The sequence below is a fragment of the Pelobates fuscus genome, chromosome 2 (assembly GCF_036172605.1).
Source record: "Pelobates fuscus isolate aPelFus1 chromosome 2, aPelFus1.pri, whole genome shotgun sequence".
Taxonomy (NCBI): Eukaryota; Metazoa; Chordata; class Amphibia; order Anura; family Pelobatidae; genus Pelobates; species Pelobates fuscus.
The window spans coordinates 1,881,607-1,905,563 of NC_086318.1; the positions used below are offsets into that span (position 1 = coordinate 1,881,607).

At 45.2% G+C, this 23,957-nt stretch overlaps 1 protein-coding gene across 1 annotated transcript in view; it reads left to right on the top strand.

The window, feature by feature from the left end:
- SNX17 (sorting nexin 17) overlaps positions 1-23,957 on the top strand; it is a 70,999-nt gene that overhangs the window by 37,566 nt on the left and 9,476 nt on the right. The window contains exons 12-14 of the mRNA XM_063441842.1: positions 5,203-5,280; positions 7,737-7,811; positions 13,648-13,689. Coding sequence (XP_063297912.1) covers positions 5,203-5,280; positions 7,737-7,811; positions 13,648-13,689 — 195 coding nt within the window. The remainder of the gene's footprint in view (positions 1-5,202; positions 5,281-7,736; positions 7,812-13,647; positions 13,690-23,957) is intronic.

Below are 23,957 nucleotides of genomic sequence, written 5' to 3' on the forward strand. Positions count from 1 at the left end.
CGGTAACAAGATTAACATTAGAATATATATTTAGTATTAAAGATCAAAGTTTTGCTACTGCAAGGTATGCCTAAGCGATAATTGAACATGCAGTAAGTTACACTTAATGGTAATATGCAAGCTAAGTTTGCCACCCTGAGTGACTGTAGTGGTAGGTGCTACTGTGGGGATGTTTGGGACACGTGGTGCAGCCTTATGGATTAGTTTTTCTGGCTGAGTGTGAGGTGATTGTGGATCCGACAACTTTTTATGCTTTCAGCCTATGCCTGTCATGGACAGAGTGCAGTACCCGGTATTGGGATGAACGAAAAACAATGTGACCAATAGCTTATATGTTTGTAATAAGTTTAAGCATCTCAATATAGTAGAAAGTAGTATACTGTAGCATAGAGTATAGGATATAAGATGGTAATTAGGCTACAGTATAGCGTAAACAATAACCGCAGTATCAGGATAACAGGTTTATGTCTAACTTTGTGAAGGAACAAAAAAGAACAAAATACAGATATGCTTTGCTATAGAGTGGTCGACAGTTTACTCAGCCTATGCCTGTAGAGGGGGGACACTGTCCTTAGCCAGCTGGAAACTAGAGTCCGTCTCGGTCATCCAACCCCTTCCCTGGAGGCTGGACATGTCCGCTGGGAGTGAGGGCAGGCGAGGTAGTCGGTGGAGAGAGCAGCCAGGAGGCTGGTGTTGCGTGCGGGAACCCTGTTGCCATGCGGCGGTAAGGCATTCCTCCTGCCAGCATTCTGTTCCGGTGCCTGTTTCACGGTGTCTCGCTTTGGTGGTCCCGTTGTAGCCCAGCAGATTCCTTTTAGGGGATGGCAGGTATTGCCCCCAGGCCTGCGGGTGGGTGTTTGGTGGCAGCCCTTGTTCCTCTGCTTGCGTGGCCTGCGTGCCCTGGGCTTCACCCGTCTCCTCCGCCTCTCGTCGGAGTGTGTCTCATGAGCCTTCCAGCTGATCAAGCTTGGTGCGTAGCGGGGAGGGTGAGGTGAGTCAGGTGGCGGTTTTGCAGTTCGCGGTCTGCTCTCGAGCCTCTTCCAGAAGGCTGTAAATAGCCTGTCAAGGCGGACCTCAAGCGGCTCCAGTAGGTCCCGTGTGGTGGGGGTCCGTGCGGAGTCCGCCATCTTGTCCACGGCTACACAGCGTGTCAGTTGTTTTCGGGTTACCCCATCGTCGCTTGGCAGCAGGTAATGGGTAGCTGGGACCGGGATAATCCCCGCTGGTCCATAGGGGGGGGGGGGGGGGAACGTGGGCCCAGTCTCTTTCTGTATGCTGTCGCTGGGGGAGCGGCCGCCTCCTCCACGCCGGCCATGCTTGTAGGCCTCGGGTTGCGTTGCTGGGTGTTCTGCAGTCGGTGCCTGGTGTTTGGCACCAACGCGTAGCCCTTGTCAGCAGCTCTTTGTTGGTGGCCCATTTGACGAGTTTTGAAGTCGTTTTGTGGCTTTTTAGCCGACAGATTTGGCGTTTGGAGCAGGAGCAGCTCTGACCTGCGCCCGCTCGGCTCTGCGTCCAGGCCCTGCCCCCCCCCCCGTGGTGTTTTTTATGAAAACCACAGTAGATAAAGTAAATCTGGTTCGTGGATAATGCTCCCTGTGTTCGGTATTATGAAACTTCCGAACGCCGTTCGTCTGAGTGGATGGGAAGAGGAACGTAGAGGGGATCCGTAAAGAACGGTGTGACGAGACCAATCTCGCCACATTGCATTGAAGGAGCCTGGTTGCCCGCCTGCTGCCTTTGGATTATGGACCGGCAGTTAAAGGGTTAATTTTACTGTGCAGAAAGATTTATTCCTTCCTTTCTGCCCAGCCGTTCGGTAGATTCTATCTACCGAACAAACAGCCCTTTCTTAGCCTCCCCAGAGCCGTGGGGAGCTGGCAGGCACCGTTAATTGGCCACCCAGAAGCTGGCGTGTGCCCTCCATTTACCTCCCTGAAGCTGCGGTTAACTGCAGCTTAATTGATTTGTTACTGGGTGGCCGCGGTTACACTTAGCGGCCGCTAGGTGGCGGTGTTAAGGAGCTCCCCGGACGGCCAGCGGTGCTCAGCCCAGAATCAGTGTAGTGTAGAATTCGGTAGTTTGTATATTTGAATGTTAACCCAGATAGCACAGCCATGGAGCCAATTCATGTAATTAAAGACTTTGGCTCCATGGCAATTGAACTGTGTGAATAGGATCGGAGCGCTATTCGGTAGTTTTGAGCGCTCAGATCCGAGCTATCTGGGGATATGTGACATGTCTGTGTTTTATGTATAAAATGTGTCTTTATGTATTTTATAGTAATATTGTATCTTGTGTTCACCACGTGCATTATGGAGTCTTGCCTCTGTCCTGGGAGATAATTGAATTACTTCTCAATTATCTCCAGGGCAGAGGGGAGGAAGCCAGGATGCATTGTGGGGATGTTTTACTGCTGTATGTCTGTAATTAGTACTTGTCTGTCCGTTGTTACAGTCTTCCATCTGGTCCCCTAGGGGAGTGTCCACCAGGTGGGAGACCTGCATAAATACAGGGGCAGACTTTTCCTCTAATCCAACCCTTAATGAGAGGGATTCCCTCTGCAGACATCAGCAAAGGGATTTTCCAGCTCACGCAGTACAGAGGGGGCTCAGTGAGCACTGCCTCATCTGCCAGCATTGGGCCTGTAAACGTGGTCCTACTGGGGTTCCTCAGGTATTCATTGGCACCTGGAGCTGCTTGGTACCAGCAGAGATGTAACTGCTGGTATTGTCTAGGCCATCATCTTGTCTCCTTTTTATAATCCTGCCCATTACGTGTTCCCAATGGCTGCCTATTCAGTACTCTCCTTTTTATAATGCTAGTCTCCTGCCCATTACATGTTCCCAATGGCTGCCTATTCAGTACTCTCCTTTTTACAATGCTAGTCTCCTGCCTTATTACGTGTTCCCAATGGCTGCCTATTCAGTACTCTCCTTTTTATAATGCTAGTCTCCTGCCTCATTACGTGTTCCCAATGGCTGCCTATTCAGTACTCTCCTTTTTACAATGCTAGTCTCCTGCCATTACGTGTTCCCAATGGCTGCCTATTCAGTACTCTCCTTTTTACAATGCTAGTCTCCTGCCCATTACGTGTTCCCAATGGCTGCCTATTCAGTACTCTCCTTTTTACAATACTAGTCTCCTGCCTTATTACGTGTTCCCAATGGCTGCCTATTCAGTACTCTCCTTTTTATAATGCTAGTCTCCTGCCCATTACGTGTTCCCAATGGCTGCCTATTCAGTACTCTCCTTTTTATAATGCTAGTCTCCTGCCCATTACGTGTTCCCAATGGCTGCCTATTCAGTACTCTCCTTTTTACAAAGCTAGTCTCCTGCCCATTACATGTTCCCAATGGCTGCCTATTCAGTACTCTCCTTTTTACAATGCTAGTCTCCTGCCCATTACGTGTTCCCAATGGCTGCCTATTCAGTACTCTCCTTTTTACAATGCTAGTCTCCTGCCTTATTACGTGTTCCCAATGGCTGCCTATTCAGTACTCTCCTTTTTATAATGCTAGTCTCCTGCCCATTACGTGTTCCCAATGGCTGCCTATTCAGTACTCTCCTTTTTATAATGCTAGTCTCCTGCCCATTACGTGTTCCCAATGGCTGCCTATTCAGTACTCTCCTTTTTATAATGCTAGTCTCCTGCCCATTACGTGTTCCCAATGGCTGCCTATTCAGTACTCTCCTTTTTACAATACTAGTCTCCTGCCTCATTACGTGTTCCCAATGGCTGCCTATTCAGTACTCTCCTTTTTACAATGCTAGTCTCCTGCCCATTACGTGTTCCCAATGGCTGCCTATTCAGTACTCTCCTTTTTATAATGCTAGTCTCCTGCCTCATTACGTGTTCCCAATGGCTGCCTATTCAGTACTCTCCTTTTTACAATGCTAGTCTCCTGCCTTATTACGTGTTCCCAATGGCTGCCTATTCAGTACTCTCCTTTTTATAATGCTAGTCTCCTGCCCATTACGTGTTCCCAATGGCTGCCTATTCAGTACTCTCCTTTTTATAATGCTAGTCTCCTGCCCATTACGTGTTCCCAATGGCTGCCTATTCAGTACTCTCCTTTTTATAATGCTAGTCTCCTGCCTCATTACGTGTTCCCAATGGCTGCCTATTCAGTACTCTCCTTTTTACAATGCTAGTCTCCTGCCTTATTACGTGTTCCCAATGGCTGCCTATTCAGTACTCTCCTTTTTATAATGCTAGTCTCCTGCCTCATTACGTGTTCCCAATGGCTGCCTATTCAGTACTCTCCTTTTTACAATGCTAGTCTCCTGCCCATTACGTGTTCCCAATGGCTGCCTATTCAGTACTCTCCTTTTTACAATACTAGACTCCTGCCTCATTACGTGTTCCCAATGGCTGCCTATTCAGTACTCTCCTTTTTACAATGCTAGTCTCCTGCCCATTACGTGTTCCCAATGGCTGCCTATTCAGTACTCTCCTTTTTATAATGCTAGTCTCCTGCCCATTACGTGTTCCCAATGGCTGCCTATTCAGTACTCTCCTTTTTATAATGCTAGTCTCCTGCCTCATTACGTGTTCCCAATGGCTGCCTATTCAGTACTCTCCTTTTTATAATGCTAGTCTCCTGCCCATTACGTGTTCCCAATGGCTGCCTATTCAGTACTCTCCTTTTTATAATGCTAGTCTCCTGCCCATTACGTGTTCCCAATGGCTGCCTATTCAGTACTCTCCTTTTTATAATGCTAGTCTCCTGCCCATTACGTGTTCCCAATGGCTGCCTATTCAGTACTCTCCTTTTTACAATGCTAGTCTCCTGCCCATTACGTGTTCCCAATGGCTGCCTATTCAGTACTCTCCTTTTTATAATGCTAGTCTCCTGCCCATTACGTGTTCCCAATGGCTGCCTATTCAGTACTCTCCTTTTTATAATGCTAGTCTCCTGCCCATTACATGTTCCCAATGGCTGCCTATTCAGTACTCTCCTTTTTACAAAGCTAGTCTCCGGCCCATTACGTGTTCCCAATGGCTGCCTATTCAGTACTCTCCTTTTTACAATGCTAGTCTTCTGCCCATTACGTGTTCCCAATGGCTGCCTATTCAGTACTCTCCTTTTTATAATGCTAGTCTCCTGCCCATTGCGTGTTCCCAATGGCTGCTCATGACATGTTCGTTGCAGTATGTGGCATTTAGAGCCATCCAGAGATCATTTTCAGTTTCTGTTTCAGGCCATCATGATGAGTATCAGCCTGCAGTCAATGGTGGACGAACTGATGGTGAAGAAATCTGGAGGGAAAATCAAAAAGGTATCCGAGAATCTAAACCTTATCCCTGTCATTACATTCATTCTCGATCTGTGATATCACTGTCTTTCTCTCCCCTCCCCTTCCCCCCCCCCCCCCCCCCACATTCCTTATCTGGGTTTTTCTGACCTGTCTCTCTCCCGTTCCCTATCTGTGTTATTACTGAGCCGTCTCTCTCGCGTTCCCTATCTTTGTTATTACTGACCCGTCTCTCTCGTATTTCCTATCGGTATTATTACTGACCCGTCTCTCTCGTATTTCCTATCAGTATTATTACTGACCCGTCTCTCTCGTATTTCCTATCGGTATTATTACTGAGCCGTCTCTCTCGTATTTCCTATCGGTATTATTACTGACCCGTCTCTCCGTCTCTCTCGTGTTTCCTATCGGTATTATTACTGACCCGTCTCTCTCGTGTTTCCTATCGGTATTATTACTGAGCCGTCTCTCTCGTATTTCCTATCGGTATTATTACTGACCCGTCTCTCTCGTGTTTCCTATCGGTATTATTACTGACCCGTCTCTCTCGTGTTTCCTATCGGTATTATTACTGACCCGTCTCTCCGTCTCTCTCGTGTTTCCTATCGGTATTATTACTGACCCGTCTCTCTCGTGTTTCCTATCGGTATTATTACTGACCCGTCTCTCCGTCTCTCTCGTGTTTCCTATCAGTATTATTACTGACCCGTCTCTCTCGTATTTCCTATCGGTATTATTACTGAGCCGTCTCTCTCGTATTTCCTATCGGTATTATTACTGACCCGTCTCTCTCGTGTTTCCTATCGGTATTATTACTGACCCGTCTCTCTCGTGTTTCCTATCGGTATTATTACTGACCCGTCTCTCTCGTGTTTCCTATCGGTATTATTACTGACCCGTCTCTCCGTCTCTCTCGTGTTTCCTATCGGTATTATTACTGACCCGTCTCTCTCGTGTTTCCTATCGGTATTATTACTGACCCGTCTCTCTCGTGTTTCCTATCGGTATTATTACTGACCCGTCTCTCTCGTGTTTCCTATCGGTATTATTACTGACCCGTCTCTCTCGTGTTTCCTATCGGTATTATTACTGACCCGTCTCTCTCGTGTTTCCTATCGGTATTATTACTGACCCGTCTCTCTCGTGTTTCCTATCGGTATTATTACAGACCCGTCTCTCTCGTGTTTCCTATCGGTATTATTACAGACCCGTCTCTCTCGTGTTTCCTATCGGTATTATTACTGACCCGTCTCTCTCGTGTTTCCTATCGGTATTATTACTGACCCGTCTCTCTCGTATTTCCTATCGGTATTATTACTGAGCCGTCTCTCTCGTATTTCCTATCGGTATTATTACTGACCCGTCTCTCCGTCTCTCTCGTGTTTCCTATCGGTATTATTACTGACCCGTCTCTCTCGTGTTTCCTATCGGTATTATTACTGACCCGTCTCTCTCGTGTTTCCTATCGGTATTATTACTGACCCGTCTCTCCGTCTCTCTCGTGTTTCCTATCGGTATTATTACTGACCCGTCTCTCTCGTGTTTCCTATCGGTATTATTACTGACCCGTCTCTCTCGTGTTTCCTATCGGTATTATTACTGACCCGTCTCTCTCGTGTTTCCTATCGGTATTATTACTGACCCGTCTCTCTCGTGTTTCCTATCGGTATTATTACTGACCCGTCTCTCTCGTGTTTCCTATCGGTATTATTACAGACCCGTCTCTCTCGTGTTTCCTATCGGTATTATTACTGACCCGTCTCTCTCGTGTTTCCTATCGGTATTATTACAGACCCGTCTCTCTCGTGTTTCCTATCGGTATTATTACTGACCCGTCTCTCTCGTGTTTCCTATCGGGATTATTACTGACCCGTCTCTCTCGTGTTTCCTATCGGGATTATTACTGACCCGTCTCTCTCGTGTTTCCTATCGGTATTATTACTGACCCGTCTCTCTCGTGTTTCCTATCGGTATTATTACAGACCCGTCTCTCTCGTGTTTCCTATCGGTATTATTACTGACCCGTCTCTCTCGTGTTTCCTATCGGTATTATTACAGACCCGTCTCTCTCGTGTTTCCTATCGGTATTATTACAGACCCGTCTCTCTCGTGTTTCCTATCGGTATTATTACTGATCCGTCTCTCTCGTGTTTCCTATCGGTATTATTACTGATCCGTCTCTCTCGTGTTTCCTATCGGTATTATTACTGATCCGTCTCTCTCGTGTTTCCTATCGGTATTATTACTGATCCGTCTCTCTCGTGTTTCCTATCGGTATTATTACTGATCCGTCTCTCTCGTGTTTCCTATCGGTATTATTACAGACCCGTCTCTCTCGTGTTTCCTATCGGTATTATTACTGACCCGTCTCTCTCATGTTCCCTATGAGTGTTATTACTGACCCATCTCTCTCATGTTCCCTATGAGTGTTATTACTGACCCATTTCTCTCTCTATGTAATTATATATTCTCTGCTACAGTTGCTTCGGAAGAGATTGCCGTGTTTAGTACGACGTTCAGACAGCCAGCAGGCAGTAAAGTCTCCCCCTCTGCTGGTGAGAATTCTCCATGTAACCATCTTCTGTTCCCTGTAGCTTCCATTCAGCTGCTGGAATTCAATGTATTGCTCTCACTGCTATACAGTGCACCTAGGCCTCACTCCACATCACTGTCTGTCTGTGTACCAACCCTGGTCTCAGTGTCGGTGTGTGTGTACTAACCTGTTACTCATGGTGTCCATGTCTGTCTGTGTACCAACCCTGGTGTCAGTGTCTGTCTGTGTACTAACCTGTTACTTACGGTGTCAGTGTCTCTCTGTACTAACCTGTTACTCATGGTGTCTGTCTGGGGACTAACCTGTTACTCATGGTGTCTGTCTGGGGACTAACCTGTGACTCATGGTGTCTGTGGACTAACCTGTGACTCATGGTGTCTGTGGACTAACCTGTTACTCATGGTGTCTGTCTGGGGACTAACCTGTTACTCATGGTGTCGGTGTCTGTGGACTAACCTGTTACTCATGGTGTCTGTGTACTAACCTGTTACTCATGGTGTCTGTCTGGGGACTAACCTGTGATTCATGGTGTCGGTGTCTGTGGACTAACCTGTTACTTATGGAGTCGGTGGACTAACCTGTGACTCATGGTGTCGGTGTCTGTGGACTAACCTGTTACTCATGGTGTCGGTGTCTGGGGACTAACCTGTTACTCATGGTGTCGGTGTCTGGGGACTAACCTGTTACTCATGGTGTCGGTGTCTGGGGACTAACCTGTTACTCATGGTGTCGGTGTCTGGGGACTAACCTGTTACTCATGGTGTCGGTGTCTGTATACCAACCTGTTACTCATGGTGTCTGTGTCTGTGGACTAACCTGTGACTCATGGTGTCTGTGGACTAACCTGTTACTCATGGTGTCTGTGTCTGAGGAGTAACCTGTTACTCATGGTGTCGGTGTCTGTGGACTAACCTGTTACTCCTGGTGTCGGTGTCTGTGGACTAACCTGTTACTCCTGTTGTCGGTGTCTGTGGACTAACCTGTTACTCCTGTTGTCGGGGACTGTGGACTAACCTGTTACTCCTGGTGTCGGTGTCTGTGGACTAACCTGTTACTCCTGGTGTCGGTGTCTGTGGACTAACCTGTTACTCCTGGTGTCGGTGTCTGTGGACTAACCTGTTACTCCTGTTGTCGGTGTCTGTGGACTAACCTGTTGCTCGTGGTGTCGGTGTCTGTGGACTAACCTGTTACTCATGGTGTCGGTGTCTGGGGACTAACCTGTGACTCATGGTGTCTGGGGACTAACCTGTGACTCATGGTGTCTGGGGACTAACCTGTGACTCATGGTGTCTGGGGACTAACCTGTGACTCATGGTGTCTGGGGACTAACCTGTGACTCATGGTGTCTGGGGACTAACCTGTGACTCATGGTGTCTGGGGACTAACCTGTGACTCATGGTGTCTGTGGACTAACCTGTGACTCATGGTGTCTGTGGACTAACCTGTGACTCATGGTGTCTGTGGACTAACCTGTTACTCATGGTGTCTGTGGACTAACCTGTGACTCATGGTGTCTGTGGACTAACCTGTGACTCATGGTGTCTGTGGACTAACCTGTGACTCATGGTGTCTGTGGACTAACCTGTTACTCATGGTGTCGGTGGACTAACCTGTTACTCATGGTGTCGGTGGACTAACCTGTTACTCATGGTGTCGGTGTCTGTGGACTAACCTGTTACTCATGGTGTCGGTGTCTATGGACTAACCTGTTACTCATGGTGTCTGTGGACTAACCTGTGACTCATGGTGTCTGTGGACTAACCTGTTACTCATGGTGTCGGTGGACTAACCTGTTACTCATGGTGTCGGTGTCTGTGGACTAACCTGTTACTCATGGTGTCTGTGGACTAACCTGTGACTCATGGTGTCTGTGGACTAACCTGTTACTCATGGTGTCGGTGTCTGTGGACTAACCTGTGACTCATGGTGTCTGGGGACTAACCTGTGACTCATGGTGTCTGGGGACTAACCTGTGACTCATGGTGTCTGGGGACTAACCTGTGACTCATGGTGTCTGGGGACTAACCTGTGACTCATGGTGTCTGTGGACTAACCTGTTACTCATGGTGTCTGTGGACTAACCTGTTACTCATGGTGTCGGTGGACTAACCTGTTACTCATGGTGTTGGTGTCTGGGGACTAACCTGTTACTCATGGTGTCGGTGTCTGTGGACTAACCTGTGACTCATGGTGTCTGTGGACTAACCTGTGACTCATGGTGTCTGTGGACTAACCTGTGACTCATGGTGTCTGTGGACTAACCTGTTACTCATGGTGTCTGTGGACTAACCTGTTACTCATGGTGTCTGTGGACTAACCTGTTACTCATGGTGTCTGTGGACTAACCTGTTACTCATGGTGTCTGTGGACTAACCTGTTACTCATGGTGTCTGTGGACTAACCTGTTACTCATGGTGTCTGTGGACTAACCTGTTACTCATGGTGTCTGTGGACTAACCTGTTACTCATGGTGTCTGTGGACTAACCTGTTACTCATGGTGTCTGTGGACTAACCTGTTACTCATGGTGTCTGTGGACTAACCTGTTACTCATGGTGTCTGTGGACTAACCTGTTACTCATGGTGTCGGTGGACTAACCTGTTACTCATGGTGTTGGTGTCGGTGGACTAACCTGTTACTCATGGTGTTGGTGTCGGTGGACTAACCTGTTACTCATGGTGTTGGTGTCGGTGGACTAACCTGTTACTCATGGTGTCGGTGTCGGTGGACTAACCTGTTACTCATGGTGTCGGTGTCGGTGGACTAACCTGTTACTCATGGTGTCGGTGTCTGTGGACTAACCTGTGACTCATGGTGTCTGTGGACTAACCTGTGACTCATGGTGTTTGTGGACTAACCTGTTACTCATGGTGTCGGTGTCTGTGGACTAACCTATGACACATGGTGTCGGTGTCTGGGGACTAACTTGTGATTCATGGTGTCGGTGTCTGTGGACTAACCTGTGACTCATGGTGTCGGTGTCTGGGGACTAACCTGTGACTCATGGTGTCTGGGGACTAACCTGTGACTCATGGTGTCTGGGGACTAACCTGTTACTCATGGTGTCGGTGTCTGGGGACTAACCTGTGATTCATGGTGTCGGTGTCTGTGGACTAACCTGTGACTCATGGTGTCGGTGTCTGGGGACTAACCTGTGACTCATGGTGTCGGTGTCTGGGGACTAACCTGTTACTCCTGGTGTCGGTGTCTGGGGACTAACCTGTTACTCCTGGTGTCGGTGTCTGTGGACTAACCTGTTACTCCTGGTGTCGGTGTCTGTATACCAACCTGTTACTCATGGTGTCGGTGTCGGTGGACTAACCTGTTACTCATGGTGTCGGTGGACTAACCTGTTACTCATGGTGTCGGTGTCGGTGGACTAACCTGTTACTCATGGTGTCGGTGTCTGGGGACTAACCTGTTACTCATGGTGTCGGTGTCTGGGGACTAACCTGTTACTCATGGTGTCGGTGTCTGGGGACTAACCTGTTACTCATGGTGTCGGTGTCTGGGGACTAACCTGTTACTCATGGTGTCGGTGTCTGGGGACTAACCTGTTACTCATGGTGTCGGTGTCTGGGGACTAACCTGTTACTCATGGTGTCGGTGTCTGGGGACTAACCTGTTACTCATGGTGTCGGTGTCTGGGGACTAACCTGTTACTCATGGTGTCTGTGGACTAACCTGTTACTCATGGTGTCTGTGGACTAACCTGTTACTCATGGTGTCTGTGGACTAACCTGTTACTCATGGTGTCTGTGGACTAACCTGTTACTCATGGTGTTGGTGTCGGTGGACTAACCTGTTACTCATGGTGTTGGTGTCGGTGGACTAACCTGTTACTCATGGTGTTGGTGTCGGTGGACTAACCTGTTACTCATGGTGTCGGTGTCGGTGGACTAACCTGTTACTCATGGTGTCGGTGTCGGTGGACTAACCTGTTACTCATGGTGTCGGTGTCTGTGGACTAACCTGTGACTCATGGTGTCTGTGGACTAACCTGTGACTCATGGTGTTTGTGGACTAACCTGTTACTCATGGTGTCGGTGTCTGTGGACTAACCTATGACACATGGTGTCGGTGTCTGGGGACTAACTTGTGATTCATGGTGTCGGTGTCTGTGGACTAACCTGTTACTCATGGTGTCGGTGTCTGGGGACTAACCTGTGACTCATGGTGTCTGGGGACTAACCTGTGACTCATGGTGTCTGGGGACTAACCTGTTACTCATGGTGTCGGTGTCTGGGGACTAACCTGTGATTCATGGTGTCGGTGTCTGTGGACTAACCTGTGACTCATGGTGTCGGTGTCTGGGGACTAACCTGTGACTCATGGTGTCGGTGTCTGGGGACTAACCTGTTACTCATGGTGTCGGTGTCTGGGGACTAACCTGTTACTCATGGTGTCTGTGGACTAACCTGTTACTCATGGTGTCTGTGGACTAACCTGTTACTCATGGTGTCTGTGGACTAACCTGTTACTCATGGTGTCTGTGGACTAACCTGTTACTCATGGTGTTGGTGTCGGTGGACTAACCTGTTACTCATGGTGTTGGTGTCGGTGGACTAACCTGTTACTCATGGTGTTGGTGTCGGTGGACTAACCTGTTACTCATGGTGTCGGTGTCGGTGGACTAACCTGTTACTCATGGTGTCGGTGTCGGTGGACTAACCTGTTACTCATGGTGTCGGTGTCTGTGGACTAACCTGTGACTCATGGTGTCTGTGGACTAACCTGTGACTCATGGTGTTTGTGGACTAACCTGTTACTCATGGTGTCGGTGTCTGTGGACTAACCTATGACACATGGTGTCGGTGTCTGGGGACTAACTTGTGATTCATGGTGTCGGTGTCTGTGGACTAACCTGTTACTCATGGTGTCGGTGTCTGGGGACTAACCTGTGACTCATGGTGTCTGGGGACTAACCTGTGACTCATGGTGTCTGGGGACTAACCTGTTACTCATGGTGTCGGTGTCTGGGGACTAACCTGTGATTCATGGTGTCGGTGTCTGTGGACTAACCTGTGACTCATGGTGTCGGTGTCTGGGGACTAACCTGTGACTCATGGTGTCGGTGTCTGGGGACTAACCTGTTACTCCTGGTGTCGGTGTCTGTGGACTAACCTGTTACTCCTGGTGTCGGTGTCTGTGGACTAACCTGTTACTCCTGGTGTCGGTGTCTGTATACCAACCTGTTACTCATGGTGTCGGTGTCGGTGGACTAACCTGTTACTCATGGTGTCGGTGGACCAACCTGTTACTCATGGTGTCGGTGTCTGGGGACTAACCTGTTACTCATGGTGTCGGTGTCTGGGGACTAACCTGTTACTCATGGTGTCGGTGTCTGGGGACTAACCTGTTACTCATGGTGTCGGTGTCTGGGGACTAACCTGTTACTCATGGTGTCGGTGTCTGGGGACTAACCTGTTACTCATGGTGTCGGTGTCTGGGGACTAACCTGTTACTCATGGTGTCGGTGTCTGGGGACTAACCTGTTACTCATGGTGTCGGTGTCTGGGGACTAACCTGTTACTCATGGTGTCGGTGGACTAACCTGCGTACATTCTCTCCATCACTGTGCCCTTGCTGCCATCTCTCTATGATCTGCTGCACATTCTTTCTGGTACCCTATTTATCTCGCTCTCTCTCCTTTCTGTCTGTTTCTATCTCTCGCGTTGTCTTTTCTGTTTCCATAAGTATGCTTCCCCTGCTCGCTCTCCATGGTGTGCGCGGTTGCTGTGCAATGGATGCAGTTCCTGTTTTATCTTTATTTTGTGTCCTCGATTTCCTACATAGCAACCTATCTTTAGCTGTCTCTCTCTCTCTCTCTCTCCCAGGATTCTCCAGACTCCTCCAGAGAGCCAATTGTTAAATTATCGGTAAGTTATGAGACTAAATGGCAAACCTGGAATTGGTGCAGTTATAAAGCTTTATGTAAGCAAGAGTCTCCAATCAGAATCAATAATTAAGTGAACCAAAGCAGGAGTTTCTCAGGGTACAATGGTTTGTCCTTCGTTAACAGGAGTCTTTAAAAAGTGTGTATTTGATCAAACTTAACGTTTATTAGTTACAGGAGAACAATATGAAACGAAAAATATTGAAACACCCAAAATGTAATCAACACCCAGTGTAAAACAAATGGAAATGACAAACACCCACCAACCATAAAGTGATGAAAACAATAATCAAAACTGAGAGCCAAGTGCTCTCTAGATAAAACTTCCAAAAGAGGAATATTCTCCTGATCGGATCTACCTTAGAAATCGAAGATAGAGGTATGTCTAAAGAGAACCAGAGGGGAACGCTCTACTAAGCTGTTGGATATATAAGCCCAGTATTTAATCAGCTCACACACGTTATTTGTTTTATTTCTTGTTCTTATTTTTACTTTATCGTGGATCTATGAAGTTGCCAAACTGTTTCTATAGAAATGTTCTAATTAGAAACTTTGATGTACATTTGGTTCATCCAGTGAGTGTCTATAAGCCGTGCACTTGCTTGTTGTGTGAGAGAGGGTCATTTGTAATTTCCATTTGTTTTACACTGGGTGTTAATTACATTTTGGGTGTTTCAATATTTTTCGTTTCATTTTGTTCTCCTGTAACTAATAAACGTTAAGTTTGATCAAATACACACTTTTTAAAGACTCCTGTTAACTAGGGACAAACCATTGTACCCTGAGAAACTCCTGCTTTGGTTCGCTTAAAGCGCCACTGTCATGCCGAATCTCGTTTTTTGTTTTTTTAACCCCCCTCCCGCCTCCACTACATCCAAATGCCCCTAAGCCCCCCACATTACCTATTTTTTATTCTTTATTTTCTGCCCCGATCTATATTCAGGGCGCCGCCATCTTTGTGTGGGTAGGTGAAGTCCCTGTGGGACACTTCATCTGCCCACATTAGGTAGACTGTGAGATTCCCGCACATGCCCAGTGAAACACCTGGACATGCGAACGGGAATTTCACCTATTCATTCATTCATCAGACAGACGAATGAATGAATAGAAAAAATCAAACGAACGAACAAACACCGAATATCAGTGTTCGTTTGTTTGTTCGGTTTATTACAAGGAGGGAGCTACCGGCATGCAGCTCCCTCCTTGTAATATGTAAAGACAGAAGCGGCAGGGAGCTGTGCTCCCCACCACATCATAAGCCCCCCAGGCCCCCCCCCCCCCCCTCACTCTATGGGGGTCAATATGACCCCCGTCATAGCATAAGGGAGATTAAAATCTCCCGAATGCCCCTACTCGCTATACCGCAAGTAGGGGCATGTCCACTAAACAGTGAGCAGCCTGTGGCTGCTCACTGTAAAAAAAAATTGTTGTAAGGTGGGGCGGGGGACCTACTGTCCTCCCCCCCCCCCCCGGCCCCCACCCCTGGGTGGCGGGTAGGGGCCATAATGGTAATGAGGGGGGACCTACTGTCCTCCCCCCGGCCCCCACCCCTGGGCGGCGGGTGGGGGCCATAATAGTAATGAGGTGGGGGGGGGGGGGCTACTGTCCTCCCCCCCAGGACCCACCCCTGGGCGACGGGTGGGGGCCATAATGGTAATGAGGGGTGGGACCTACTGTCCTCCCCCCCCGGCCCCCACCCCTGCGCGGAGAGTGGGGGCCCTAATAAAACAATAAGGGGTGGGGACCTACTGTCCTCCCCCTGGCCCCCACCCCTGAGCGGTGGGTGGGGGCCCTAAATAAAGATTGGGGGGGGACCTACCCCTAAAAATAGTGAGGGGGGAATAAAATAACCTGTAAAAAAAAAAAAAAAAAAAAAATTAAACTTGCCATTTGACGTCTTTTTTTCTAAAATCTTCTTTCTTCAGCCCCCAAAAAGGGCAAATACAAATCCATCATACCCGTCCAACTAAAAATAAAATAAAAAACCCGACGAAAAAGAAAAACCTGAGCGCAAAAAAAATAATCCATCTTCACCCATGGAGGGCTCCGCGCAGACTGAGCTCCGCAGGGTGGGGAAGGCTTATAAAGCCTTGCCCCGCCCTGCAATTAGGCTAAGAACACTCTGATTGGTGGGTTTAAGCCAATCACAGTGCTCTGTGTCATTTTACACAGCGTGGGAAAGTTCTTTGGAATTTGGAAAACAATAAGGGGTGGGGGCCGGGGGGGAGGACAGTAGGTCCCCCCCCTTATTGTTTTATTAGGTTATTAGGGCCCCCACCCACCGCGCAGGGGGGGAGGACAGTAGGTCCCGCCCCCCCATCTTTATTTAGGGCCCCCACCCACCGACCCAGGACACCAGCCGCGGGGGGGGGTGTATTCGTTTTTTTTTGTTTTTGTTTTTTTATGCTATAGGCTGCACACTGCTTACTACACATGCCCCTACTCGCAATATAGCGAGTAGGGGCATATTATTTACTAATACTAAGTATTAGTAAAGTTGGCTGAAAGACCAATTTAGCTCTTTCAGCCTTTTAGTAGATAACTCCCTGATACCGTGGGAATTAGGGAGTTATCTACTAAGCGGCTGCAAGATGCAGCCACAGCAATGAAGAGGATCGGAGTTTCATTCATTAGAATGAAATTCCGATACGAACAAAGTACCGAATTGCATCCTAACACCAATGGAGAAACTCTTCTCATTCTGTTACGATGCAATTCGGCAGTTTTGCCGGCGTTCTGTCTAAGTGACAGGACGTTCGGCAATACTGACAGGAAGCATTGTGGGAACAGGGAGGAAAGCTAGGGATCATGGGAAAATTGCTCTGACCAGCGTAAATGAAGCACACTTTGCTCCTCTGCTGGTCAGAGCTGGTCAAGCGGAGGAATCCTCCATAAGGCAAAGAGTCCCTACTTTGTCTTATGATTTTAAAGAAAACTAAAGAAGACAGGAAGAAAAGAATAACAGATCCCGAGAGAGGGGGAGAAGAGGAAGAGATTGAGGAAAGGTAAGTTCAGCATGACAGTGCCGCTTTAACTATTGATTTAAATGAAGGGGTTAACCCCCACACAGGAGTATACACTTCTACCTGTAAAACCTAATGATTAACTTATCAAAATAAATACACAAGTTATCAGTGAGCTTTACATCTTCTTAACACTCGCCTTCCTGGAAGCTTTCACGTTAAATCGCTGTAATGGAAAGTGATGACATCTCTTCATTAAAGGTACACTCCAGGCACAAATACAACGATTTGGTAGGTTTTGGCCTCGATAATTTGCTCAAATCTTTTGTGTGCAAAAAAAATTAAATGTTTTGCAGAATGCTGCACCATAAGCCTGCCTCCTTAGCCACACCACCTCACCCCAGAAAAATACTTCCGTATCAAGGTATGTACACAGCTTAGCCACACCCCATCACCCCAAGGTATGTACACAGCTTAGCCACTGACCTACAAAGCAACCTGCACTGGAAGATTACACCAAGTTAGATCTATAGTAAGGATATCACTACCTGTGTGTAGTTTCTCTGACCGACTACAATGGGGTTGTGAATTAAAAGCAGTCACTCATTGCTATTGTGACAGAGCTCCTGTACTCCTACCGAGTACCTCTGCCCAATCCGATGCCTAGCCGTTGGGGAGGAAGCCTAGAATGCTTCAACTCCAGTCACCGAGGCTTAAATGGGGTCTCTGGAGCTTTTCCACCCGTCCAGGCTGCAGCTCTACTCCCAGGCAGGTATCGTCCCCTCTGCCTATTCCCCTGCAGCTCTACTCCCAGGCATGTATCGTCCCCTCTGTCTATTCCTCTGCAGCTCTCCTTCCAGGCAGGTATCGTCCCCTCCACCAATTCCTCTGCAGATTTCCTTCCAGGCAGGTATCGTCCCCTCCACCAATTCCTCTGCAGATTTCCTTCCAGGCAGGTATTGTCCCCTCCACCAATTCCTCTGCAGCTCTCCTTCCAGGCAGGTATCGTCCCCTCCACCAATTCCTCTGCAGCTCTCCTTCCAGGCAGGTATCGTCCCCTCCACCAATTCCTCTGCAGCTTTCCTTCCAGGTAGGTATCGTCCTCTCTGCCTATTCCTCTGCAGCTTTCCTTCCAGGCAGGTATCGTCCCCTCCACCAATTCCTCTGCAGCTTTCCTTCCAGGCAGGTATCGTCCCCTCCACCAATTCCTCTGCAGCTTTCCTTCCAGGCAGGTATCGTCCCCTCTGCCTATTCCTCTGCAGCTTTCCTTCCAGGCAGGTATCGTCCCCTCCACCAATTCCTCTGCAGCTCTCCTTCCAGGCAGGTATCGTCCCCTCTGCCTATTCCTCTGCAGCTTTCCTTCCAGGCAGGTATCGTCCCCTCCACCAATTCCTCTGCAGCTCTCCTTCCAGGCAAGTATCGTCCCCTCCACCAATTCCTCTGCAGCTCTCCTTCCAGGCAGGTATCATCCCCTCTGCCTATCCCTCTGCAGCTTTCCTTCCAGGCAGGTATCGTCCCCTCCACCAATTCCTCTGCAGCTTTCCTTCCAGGCAGGTATCGTCCCCTCTGCCTATTCCTCTGCAGCTTTCCTTCCAGGCAGGTATCGTCCCCTCTGCCTATTCCTCTGCAGCTTTCCTTCCAGGCAGGTATTGTCCCCTCTGCCTATTCCTCTGCAGCTTTCCTTCCAGGCAGATCCCTAAAACTCCACACAAGACACTCTGTTTTAAAAGGAACTAACATGCAAAGCTTTATTTTTACTTGGGACTAGCCTATATGCTCATTACATAAAGATTAATGTGACCACTTATTAAAAATACAAGCAATGAAATTACATTAGGCAACATACAGGAACTTATAATAACATAATGACATACTTGTAAAGATGTGAGGAAGATAATTAACATTAAACATCTCTCTTCTGCCTGCAGAATTAGCAATATGCATATCTACCTGAATATGCAAATTAACCAGCCTTGCTATTCAGTTATGCTACCAACAGAGGGCTCTCTGCAGGCTCCGTAGCTAAATCCACCCAGTCAGTAGCCAGCATCAGCAGTACAGGAGAGCACACAAAACAATAAACAAATACATTACACACATCCTGCACCTATAATGGGCACAGGGTGACTTACACATAGGATAATATATGAATAAGACAGAATGGCATAGTATAATACTGTTTAGTATAGATATATGAGAAAAAATTAAGCAATATTACTCACAAGCCCAGAGCCAAATTAGCATATGGCTCTCATGGGAAGCGTGATGGGACGATTAATAGGATGTCCCCATCCTTCTTCTTGTTGTTCCTTAAATAGTAGTTGGTGAAGGATGCAAAATTCAGATGTCTTTCAAATTGCAGATGTGTCTTTATTTGATGAATAAAAGTTGTACAAAGATAAAGGATAAAAATTCCAATTGACAATTAAAAGGTGATATAAATAAAAGTCCTGTATATACAGTCTGACCCAAAACGCGTTTCGCCCTGTGGTGGGGGCTTCCTCAGTTGGTGTCAGTCAGTATCTTCTGGGTAGGCTTCCTCGGCGTTCTTTTATAGCACTTCTGTGTTCTACTTCCGGGTTTGCATTACTTATCCGCATTTGGAACGCATACTGCGTTCCACCGCCGTCTACATGCGTTCCACTTCCGGGTCGCGTATTGTGTGTCAATCGGGCGCACAATAGACGTCACTGGAACGCATGGTAGTCGGTGTATGCGTTCCACTTCGGGATATTTTACAATTAAAGTCATAACAGAATATCTATTTTCAAAATTTCGGAATATTTTAAAATTAAAGACTTTACAGAGTGTATATTTTCAAAGTGTGGTGATTACTATGTGATATATTAATTTGTATATTCCAAACTCAATTTTATATACATATATAAAACTTGTATGGTAGCTAATAACCAGGAATAAATAAGAATACAGAGCAATCTTCAAGGAAATTATAATGCTGTGAGGTTTAAGTTAATATATGGCATTAAAATACATGATATACATATTGATATTGGGTTTTCATATATCTGTTATATATAAATTAGTTCTAAAAAAGGCATATGTGTAATAATATATACATATAGAGCTTATATGACATATAGTAATATTGTACGTAATTGTAGCTAAAATCTATGATGGTAATAATTGCTAAAAATGAGGAAAAATTCATACTTTAAAAGGAGTGAATAGGAAAAATTATGTATATATTTTAAATGAAGTGACAAATCTCGAAATCCGAATTTAGACCATAAGGGATAAGGGTATTAAAATTGAAAATAAATTTCATCTCTTCTGAGCCTATCTTTTTGGTGTAATCTCCCCCTCTCCAATTTTTCTTAACTATTTTGAGGGGGCAGAAAAAAAGGTGATCCGGGTTAAGGTTATGATGTATTTTAAAATGGTTGGATACGCTGTGGGTTTCCAAACCTTTTTTAATATTTCTCACGTGTTCTGATATTCGTACATGTAGGCACCTAATTGTCCTGCCAATATATATTAAATTACACGGACATTTTAATAGGTAAATGACTCCTTTTGAGTAGCATGTTAATTGGTCTTTAATAACAAAATCGATATTGGTGTGTTCTCTAAGGTCTGTTATGTCTTTTTGGATTTTTTGTTGACCTACATGCTAAACATGTTCCGCACCCATAAAAACCTTTGCTTTGGTTTAGAAAGTGTCTGATGCTTTTTGGTGGCCCTTCGCTGCTATGGACTAATGCTTTCTTTAGATTCGCTGCACCTCTATAGACGATTCGAGGTCTGGATGGTAAAACGTTTTTTAAAATTGGATCTCTTTGGAGGATGTGCCAGTGTTTTTTAATAGTCCTATTTATTTTGTTGTTGTTTCCGTTGTAATTGCATATAAAATGTGCCTCATTTGTGTTTAAAATTTTGGGGTTTTTCTGTTGTTTGTAAGTTAATAGTTGCTCTCTGGGAGTATCTCGGATTTCTTCCATAGCTTTAGTTAGTTTTATCTCTTCGTAACCTCTTTCTAGGAATTGTTGTTTTATTATGCTTGCTTGATCCATGTAGTCCTGTTCAGTCGTACAATTGCGTCTTATTCTTAAGAACTGGCTCTTGGGAGCGTTATCCAGCCAGGGTTTGTGGTGGCAGCTCTTTTTTTTCTATGAATCCGTTAGCGTCCACTGGCTTAAAAAAGTTTTTAGTTTTAATCTGTTGAGCTTCGATAAAAATATGGAGGTCCAAAAAGTTAATTTCTGTAGTGCTATGTATGGTAGTGAGTACGATTCCCCATTCATTGGATGTGAGGAAGGCTAGAAACATATTTAAAAGATCATGAGAACCATTCCAAATTAAAAATATGTCATCTATGTATCGGCGATAGGTCACCAAACTCGACACCCAGGGATGCTCTGAAAAAATAAAAATCTCCTCACAGTATTCCATAAACAAGTTGGCATAACTGGGTGCGAATTTGGTGCCCATCGCCGTACCTCTAATTTGCAGATAAAAAGTGTTCTCGAACCAAAAAAAATTATTGGTTAAAATAAGATGGATGCCTTCCAATATAAAATTCATCTGTTCTTCCTTAAAATTAGCTTTTCTTAAAAAATGTTTTACTGCCTCTATACCAATTTCGTGTGGAATTATGCTGTATAGAGATGTGACATCACTAGTGACTAATATATTGCCATCTTCCCATTTACTTGTTTCTAAAGGTCCTTTCCAAAGCACAATATTTACAAGAATCGGAAAGAATCCTTTCAGATAACAACACTTATAAAAAACTAAATTCAGATCCGACCAGTAAAGTCAAAGATCTATTTGACAATTACATACAAAAAGGTCTAGATAAGGGTATACTAACGGAAAAAGAAAGTAAATATCTGTCAATTACACATCCAAAAATACCAGTATTTTACTACCTTCCAAAAATTCACAAAGACATAAAAAATCCCCCAGGACGCCCAATTATTTCCGGGATAGACTCCATCTCCTCCAGAGTCTCGGAATACATTGATTTGCTTTTACAACCCATAGTAGTTAAAAATCCTGCATATCTAAAAGATACTATACACATATTACAACTTTTAGAAACAAGTAAATGGGAAGATGGCAATATATTAGTCACTAGTGATGTCACATCTCTATACAGCATAATTCCACACGAAATTGGTATAGAGGCAGTAAAACATTTTTTAAGAAAAGCAAATTTTAAGGAAGAACAGATGAATTTTATATTGGAAGGCATCCATCTTATTTTAACCAATAATTTTTTTTGGTTCGAGAACACTTTTTATCTGCAAATTAGAGGTACGGCGATGGGCACCAAATTCGCACCCAGTTATGCCAACTTGTTTATGGAATACTGTGAGGAGATTTTTATTTTTTCAGAGCATCCCTGGGTGTCGAGTTTGGTGACCTATCGCCGATACATAGATGACATATTTTTAATTTGGAATGGTTCTCATGATCTTTTAAATATGTTTCTAGCCTTCCTCATATCCAATGAATGGGGAATCGTACTCACTACCATACATAGCACTACAGAAATTAACTTTTTGGACCTCCATATTTTTATCGAAGCTCAACAGATTAAAACTAAAAACTTTTTTAAGCCAGTGGACGCTAACGGATTCATAGAAAAAAAAGAGCTGCCACCACAAACCCTGGCTGGATAACGCTCCCAAGAGCCAGTTCTTAAGAATAAGACGCAATTGTACGACTGAACAGGACTACATGGATCAAGCAAGCATAATAAAACAACAATTCCTAGAAAGAGGTTACGAAGAGATAAAACTAACTAAAGCTATGGAAGAAATCCGAGATACTCCCAGAGAGCAACTATTAACTTACAAACAACAGAAAAACCCCAAAATTTTAAACACAAATGAGGCACATTTTATATGCAATTACAACGGAAACAATAACAAAATAAATAGGACTATTAAAAAACACTGGCACATCCTCCAAAGAGATCCAATTTTAAAAAACGTTTTACCATCCAGACCTCGAATCGTCTATAGAGGTGCAGCGAATCTAAAGAAAGCATTAGTCCATAGCAGCGAAGGGCCACCAAAAAGCATCAGACACTTTCTAAACCAAAGCAAAGGTTTTTATGGGTGCGGAACATGTTTAGCATGTAGGTCAACAAAAAATCCAAAAATACATAACAGACCTTAGAGAACACACCAATATCGATTTTGTTATTAAAGACCAATTAACATGCTACTCAAAAGGAGTCATTTACCTATTAAAATGTCCGTGTAATTTAATATATATTGGCAGGACAATTAGGTGCCTACATGTACGAATATCAGAACACGTGAGAAATATTAAAAAAGGTTTGGAAACCCACAGCGTATCCAACCATTTTAAAATACATCATAACCTTAACCCGGATCACCTTTTTTTCTGCCCCCTCAAAATAGTTAAGAAAAATTGGAGAGGGGGAGATTACACCAAAAAGATAGGCTCAGAAGAGATGAAATTTATTTTCAATTTTAATACCCTTATCCCTTATGGTCTAAATTCGGATTTCGAGATTTGTCACTTCATTTAAAATATATACATAATTTTTCCTATTCACTCCTTTTAAAGTATGAATTTTTCCTCATTTTTAGCAATTATTACCATCATAGATTTTAGCTACAATTACGTACAATATTACTATATGTCATATAAGCTCTATATGTATATATTATTACACATATGCCTTTTTTAGAACTAATTTATATATAACAGATATATGAAAACCCAATATCAATATGTATATCATGTATTTTAATGCCATATATTAACTTAAACCTCACAGCATTATAATTTCCTTGAAGATTGCTCTGTATTCTTATTTATTCCTGGTTATTAGCTACCATACAAGTTTTATATATGTATATAAAATTGAGTTTGGAATATACAAATTAATATATCACATAGTAATCACCACACTTTGAAAATATACACTCTGTAAAGTCTTTAATTTTAAAATATTCCGAAATTTTGAAAATAGATATTCTGTTATGACTTTAATTGTAAAATATCCCGAAGTGGAACGCATACACCGACTACCATGCGTTCCAGTGACGTCTATTGTGCGCCCGATTGACACACAATACGCGACCCGGAAGTGGAACGCATGTAGACGGCGGTGGAACGCAGTATGCGTTCCAAATGCGGATAAGTAATGCAAACCCGGAAGTAGAACACAGAAGTGCTATAAAAGAACGCAGAGGAAGCCTACCCAGAAGATACTGACTGACACCAACTGAGGAAGCCCCCACCACAGGGCGAAACGCGTTTTGGGTCAGACTGTATATACAGGACT